At 39.4% G+C, this 7820-nt stretch overlaps 1 protein-coding gene across 1 annotated transcript; it reads right to left on the reverse strand.

Annotated features, from left to right (window-relative positions):
• Positions 1–3999: 3999 nt before the first annotated feature.
• Positions 4000–7362, reverse strand: LOC137348791 (probable G-protein coupled receptor 139). Its single transcript, XM_068014036.1, has 2 exons — positions 7293–7362; positions 4000–4907 (listed from the first exon to the last, which is right to left on the reverse strand). The coding sequence occupies exons 1-2, from the start codon at positions 7360–7362 to the stop codon at positions 4000–4002; spliced, it is 978 nt and encodes a 325-aa protein (XP_067870137.1).
• Between the last annotated feature and the right edge of the window lie 458 nt (positions 7363–7820).

The raw sequence follows: 7820 nt of genomic DNA on the forward strand, positions 1-7820 counted from the left end.
CTCAGATGTCTCTGATGCTGCATCCCCTTTAAATTTCTACCATTGGGGTTCGCACTGTCTTTGATATTCTTGTCTGACCAAAATGCACCACTTCACGCTGCTCTGCATTAAATTCTATCTGCCAATGTTTCTGCTCATTTCCAAGGCTCTCTCTGCCCTCCTGAAAACTACTTTATTCCTTAAAATTTATTACATTTCTCAGTTTTCTGTATGTGTAAAGTTCAAAATTATACCACCTGCATCTAAGCGCATAACTTATAAATATACATCAAAAGGTAGTATTCCTAATACCAACACCTTGGTGACAGCACTGTATGCTTCCCACTGTCAGAAAATAACATTCACCGCTAATCTCTGCTGCCGCTCTTTTGAAAATTTTCTCTCAATATTGCCATCGCCTCATCAATGCCAGGGGCTTCAATATTGCCAACACATCACTTTATCATATACCATTTAAAGACCATACAGAGAGAAATCTACATCAACCCTCTCCATTATTTCATTTAATTAATTAATTAATCAAGTTACTCTGACATAATTTGTTTTCTATAAATCCCTGTTAGCTGTCATTTATTAAGCCATCTTGTTCTGATTAGAGTTAATTTCATCCCGGATGTTGCTCCCTAGAACATTATCTTCCATTGAGGTTAGGTTGACTACTCTGCATTGTTGGGTGTAGCCCTCTCCGCTTCTTTATTTGAACAGCGAAGTAACATTTTCTGCCCTCCAGTGTCCATGTACCTCTGCTGTATCCATGGAAGATTGACAAATTGAGACCAGAGTCTCTGCAATTTCAACCCTTACTCCCTCCAGCAGCCGAGGCCCCATCCCATCAGGATGCAGTGATGTTTCTACATTGAGCACTGCCAAGCCATTTATCTACTTTTATCTTGTCCAATTGCACTGGCCGTCCTTCTTTAACGTGCCACTGACAGGGTTTTCCTCTTTTGTGAAGATAAATTCAAACTAATCATATATTGCTTAAATTTAATGTAAGCATTGAATTAACTTACATTACAAGTCAACGTGTTGTTGACAGCAATATTGCATCAATTATATAATTGTCTGATATTAATAAAGAAATTGGGTTCCCACCAAACGATCTACCTCTTCCAAGTGACTGCACCTTGATATCCGTTTCTGTGTTACCTTGATCCTGATAGCTAGGCTGCCAGAAGTACAATGAAAGAGGTAAATCATTAAAGTTCATTAAGGAAAATGTCCAGATGGATTCAACACCAAAAAGCATGCCTGCAGATGAGGAAGCAGAGAGCTGTAATTTCAGTTTGCCGATGACACTATGAAGTGGAACATTAAATAATGTAAATAGTTTCAATACCCAAAGGCAATCCTAGAGTGCAAAAACGGCTTTGGGACAGCAATGAAAATTGAATGTAGCAAGAGAAGAAAACGTAGTTGTTTTCATTATATGCACAGAATAAAAATAAAGCTCTGGATGGAGTATGGCAACGCAGGCTGCAAAAAAATCCAAACAATTTCCCCCCCTCACTTTTTACCAAGGAGGGGTCGGGTAATTGGTCCGGACATGGCAACTAAAGTGTCTTTCAGAGGTTATTTGTGGCATTAGTCACATTATCACCAGTGCAGTTGAGGAGCAGCTGTGTAAAGTGAAGCTGAATCTATCTCAGAGGACGAATGAGATGTATCCCAGGATCGATATGGAAATATGGGAGAAAATAGAAGGGCATTGCTCATAAATCTGGAAGAAATTATTGAATACTGGAGAGATGTCGGTGGGAGGGTGAGGTTAAAGAGAAGAGCCCCGGTACATCAAGGTGCAGTCACCTGGAAGTGGTATATTGGTTGTTGGGAACCCAGTTTCTGTAATAATATCAGACAAGTAGAAGGCTCGAAAAGTGACCCTGGAATCTACAGACCAGTGAGTTACATGTGGATAAAGTTGTGGAAACCCTTATTAGAGATAAGATCATGCAGCATCTGGACAGAAATATAATCTTAAAATGTTATCAATGTGCATTCATGAAGGGAGAGATTTGCCAACCTAGTTCACTAGTCTTCTTTGAGTGTGTGACAGAGGAGCCTGAAAGGGTCAAGGTGGTGAATGTCATGCACTGGGATTTGTTTAGGCCTTTCATAAATTTCCTCTGGAAATAATGGGACTGAAAAGAAATAAAGCAGGAATCAGTCAAATACTTTAAAAGGGATTTGTAATTGTTTGATCGATTGAATTCAGAGGCTGGTGATATAGGGATTGTCATCAGCCTTGGATAATGTTGCCAGTAGATCCCACAGTGATCTGCTTTGAACCTCCCTAGTTTAATAGTTTTTAAAAATGATCAGGAATGAGGAACCGCAAGACAACGAATATATTTGCAGGTGAACCAAAGCTGGTGCAGGTGGTAGACTGCAAAGCTGAAGAGGATAAGCAATGGGAGGATTAAACTACTTGGAAATTGTGCAGGCAAGCAATACATGACATTCATTATAGAGAATTGCAAAGTACGTCACATGGGGAGAAGAATTCAAAAAGTGTTTATCACTTAAATGAAAAGAAATTAATTTGTATGGATAAGAAAAGAGATATGTGGTTTTTGCTTGACAATAAATTGAAGCTATTACAACAATGAGCACAACAAATTATATGCTGGGATGTATAAAAAGGATGATGTTGTGCCGCGATAGTGAGGTAATCCTGCCAGTTTATAAATCATTGGTGTAATAACTTAGATTGCTGTGTATATTCTGGACACCACAGGATGTTGTATTGAACAAACATCGAAGGGAATAACCAGAATGATTAAGGGGATAGATTATATCAGATTGTGAGGAACAATTATGTATATTGACCATGTTCTCATTGGAAAAACAAAGGTCGAGGAGTGGTATGCTTTCTGTTTTCCAGATTCTAAAGCGATTAAATGATGTAAAGCTCAACAAGCTTTCCAAAACAATAGAAACACTTGAAGGCAGTAAATTCAAAGCCAAACAGCTGAAACAATACTTCACTGAGTGGTGGATGTTAAGGGGCAGACTCCCTATGGCTAAGGTGGAAAGATGTAATATTGATTCTTGCCATGCAAAATGGTCAGAATTCATTCACAGGATGCCATTTTTTGCCAGAAATGTAAGACATTTTATGTAGCAAGTGTAGCATTGCTTGAGAGGAACACGTGACTTTGCAAATATGGCTCCGAAAGCTCTCCACTGGTGTCTTTCCCCGTCTTATGTCGAGGTCTGTTGTCGGCTGGTTTATAACGATTGCTGTCAAAAACGCTATTAACACTGTACCTTGGGACTACCAGGATGGTAGAAGACAAGTGACTGGAGGGCTTACACGATAGTGAAGAAAATATCCTCATTTAATTTGATAAGTTTCTTTTAATGATTTAGATGGTTATTGTTCTATCACGTTTTTAAAGAGAGCATTTTCGTTCGAATAATTTTACTTTGTTTGATGACACAGGAATGTTGCCCTAATTGGTCAATGAAAAGAGTAAACGGCGCTCTAGATTATGTTTTGTCTTTATCTTCAGCATTTCCTATGTTTATGGGCACAGAAGGTGCGGCTGCGAGGCAGTGCCCATGGGTTGGGTAAATATGCATGGGGCATTACATGATTCAATTTGAGTCTATCCTACCGTTAAGACTAAGGGTTCCCATCAGGGATGTTGAAGTCCCTTCCTTGAACAGTTATACTTGCTATCCAATAACAGATCAGAGGTCGGACTCTCAGTCTCCCATATGAATGTAGCGATACTGCTGCGCCATTGGGACTGCTGGGAATACATTAATCTGGAGTCAGCATGGAGAAGAGAACTGGAAACCAAATAGGAACATGTTACAACATTGAATTGTCTGCTGATGCGGTATTGCTTTTGCATCCTCAAATTCACAAAATGGATAAGGGTCTCAAAGCGGGTGCCAATTTTCCTGGGAGGGGCGGCCGTGTGTGACATGCACAAGAACAGAAATGGATGGAATATAACGTGTAAATCGTGTTGTATTGAACTATTTTCATCATTTAAACAATTTAACAATTAGACACAGTGGATATTTCACTCCATTCTTTATCTCCTCTCTAAATTTTCTCTGGGTCCCTGCATAAATAAACGGATTGACACAGGAACTCAAAAGCTGAAGCATATATCCAATTTCCTGCAGAATAAAATTTGATTGGTTGAAATTGGAACCTGAAAAATAACTAAATTTCGCAATTCGGACATGAAGAAAATTTAAAAGAAGTAGAAAATATAACAGGATGAAACTGCCTGAGATACAGAAGAGTAAAACGATGGACTTTCTCCGCTTCTCCATCTCTGGGTCACTCCGAGTGTCTCCATTACTGTGGGCACGGAGCCTCCTGCGAGCTCGACTGGCCACTAGAATGTGTCTGACAGTCAGAGCATTGAGCAGTAAAATCAGAATGAATGGGACACAAGGGGTTACAAGGTGGTGAATCCAGTCATATACAGCCCATAAAGGTGACGTATAGTATAATAGTTTTATGCTGCAGAACCAGGGTACATTGTTAATGATATACAAAGGTTCATATATAAAATACAGGCAGCTATTTTTTAAACAGCTCAATGTAGACACTATTCCTATAACTCGTGCCGCCGTTTTCTCGGTGCAGTATTTTATTTTCATTTTTTGGCCACAAATGGCCATAAATCGATCAAAAGTGAAAGCGACTGTTAACCAGACAGAACTGTCTATGATCACATAGTTCAAGACAGTACGAAGCCTACATACAGGTGTGATGGATAGGATACTGACTGGGAAATAAATACCAGCAATCCGGTTAAATATCACCACAGTGATAGTGACCAGGAGATCCGTGACTGCCATGGATACCAGGTAGTAAGTGATACATCTAGAGAGACCGCATCTTCCTCGGGACAGGATCGCAATCACTGCCAGGTTAGCTGTAATGGAGACAGAGAGAGTCAGAGAAAGAGGGACAGTGTATGTGTGTGAGCGAGCGAGAACAGGAAAATTAGTGGTCCGACTCCTAATAATCTCATGCGTTTTACAGAATTCTGTGTGAAATTCATGACTTTGATACCTGATCCTGAGTGGAAAACTATTGCTTAATCTCCGGGCACTTGCTTCTGTGTTTAAAATAATCCTCTGCATTAAAAGTCAGACAAGTCAATGACATCGGATGCAAACTAATGCAAATAAACATAATGGAAAACAAGAAGGCATCGGAAACTCATTGAAACAAAAATGGGAGCATCAAACAGACAAGAAAAATAACTTCAGTATCATATTCCAGAAGATATTTAAAAGGGTTCATAACGCAATAACGACAGGAAAAGTGGAAACTAACAGGAAAGTAGGAACCACTTTCATTTGCAAGGGATTATATCCTGCGAAAGACCTAAAGCATCCTCAGCTGATGAAGTACTGTAAAATAATTCATTGTTGGAAGATTCGACTCTCGACTTGTTCAGAAAGATCGTCAAACTGAGAGAACCGACAGACAATTGATGTTTCCTGACTTTCCGGAGAGGAGGTTGTTGAAGACGCAGTCATAACTCAGATAGCTTCTTCTAGGAACTTTGGTGTCGAACCTCCAGAATGGGCAGATTATGAGGTGTCATTTCAGGAACAGTCCCTCCTACAATGCAGCACTTCCTCAGTACGGCATTGCACTGTCATCATACATGATCAGCTTAGTCCTATTGTAGGTTCTGAAATTAAAACGTTTTGACTCAGTTGCGAGAGATGCCACAAGTTACACAAAACATGGAGAAAAAATTGAAGACGAGAACAGCTTGGGACATTGCCAGGGGTATGGTGCAGAAGGAACATTCGCACTCAGCAGTAGTTACTATACAACAGTCAGCAGCAACTAATGTGGAAGAGGACAGCCGGACTGAAACAGTGCGAGTTCGAGTCTGAGATCAAGTGCACTGCACTCTGTGACTTCAGGATAGTTACAAATTCATTCATAAAACGGCGTTTTGTTACATTGCTTATATTCGTGCTAACAACTCAATGTCGAATAAAGTTCCTTCAACGTATTCACTCGTTATTTTCAGTCAGGAATTACTTAATTGTTGAATAAGTTCAATCAGTGTGCCATTTGTCACAATCCGACATCTACTGTGACTGCATTAACACAATGCATCCCCACATAATAACAGTGTGATAATTCACCCACAGTAGCAGTGTCAATCACAGAATAGAACTACATTTACACCGTGATAACAGTGTGATAATTCACCCACAGTGACAGTGTCAATCACAGAATAGAACTACATTTACACCGTGATAACAGTGTGATAATTCACCCACAGTAGCAGTGTCAATCACAGAATAGAACTACATTTACACCGTGATAACAGTGTGATAATTCACCCACAGTAGCAGTGTCAATCACAGAATAGAACTACATTTACACCGTGATAACAGTGTGATAATTCACCCACAGTGACAGTGTCAATCACAGAATAGAACTACATTTACACCGTGATAACAGTGTGATAATTCACCCACAGTAGCAGTGTCAATCACAGAATAGAACTACATTTACACCGTGATAACAGTGTGATAATTCACCCACAGTGACAGTGTCAATCACAGAATAGAACTACATTTACACTGTGATAACAGTGTGATAATTCACCCCAGTAAGAGTGTCAATAACACAATGGAACTACATTTACAGCATAATAACAGTGTGACAATTCACTCACTGTGCGTGCCAATAACACAAAAGAACTGCATTTACAATGTGTTAATAGTGTGATAATTCACCCACAGTAACAGTGTGGACAGAGTAGACCTATCTTTACACCATGAAATGGCACAAGTAAAGTGGAGAAGTTATACAGTTAGAAGCACTAACTTACATTTTTAAACAGGAAAGATTACACCAGGTAATGGGAAATGGATACTGCTGAAGAGGTAAAATTATGCCATGAAAGTGCAAAGTGATACTGGAAAGGGGTAGAAATTTCGTTGATAATGTAAAGAAATTATGCCAGTAATGTAATGTGGAGAAATGACACTTCTAAAGAGGAGAAATTATATCATTAATGATGAGAAAATATATCAATGAATTAAAAGAAAATATACAGTTAAAATGGAGAATTAATACCATTAACTGGAAAAATAATGGAACTGTCGAAGGGGGAAAATACATCTATTGGAGGGAAGAAATCTTCCCGTTATTCCGGCAAAATATCCCATTAAAGGGGAGAAAGGATATCCAAGACGTGCAGAAGTGCTACTGTTAAATAACAGCAGGGAAAAAGCTAATCAGCGATTTCTGTAACTAATAACTAAGAACAATATTTTACCTGGAATGCCGATAGCTGCAAGGACGGGATAGGAAATTGCAAACACCAGACCTTTCAGTGATGCATGCATTTCTGTCAGATGTTTTGAGCACTCTATGAACTGCACTCAAAGATGGTCATAGATATACCTGATGTCAGACTCCAGGGAGATACTTAGATGTTTTTGATGTTTTACATTAATTACACTAATTGAAACAAATAGATTAGTGCAGCTGCTGCTGGACTCATGCTTTTAGTCATAGAGTCATCGAGCCATAGAGAGATACAGCACTGAAACAGGCCCTTCGGCCCACCGAGTCTGTACTGACCAACCACCCATTTATACTGATCCTACATTGATCCCATATTCCCTAACACATCCCCACCATTCACCTACCATCTACCTACACGAGGGGCAATTTACAATGGCCAATTTACATATCAACCTGCAAGTCTTTCTTCAAGCATCTATCTATTCTAATACCATTTTCCACCACTTGGCCCGTATTCTTGTATGCCATGGCGTTTCAAGTGCTCATCTAAATTCCT

This window comes from Heterodontus francisci, chromosome 34, assembly GCF_036365525.1.
Source record: "Heterodontus francisci isolate sHetFra1 chromosome 34, sHetFra1.hap1, whole genome shotgun sequence".
Classification (NCBI taxonomy): Eukaryota; Metazoa; Chordata; class Chondrichthyes; order Heterodontiformes; family Heterodontidae; genus Heterodontus; species Heterodontus francisci.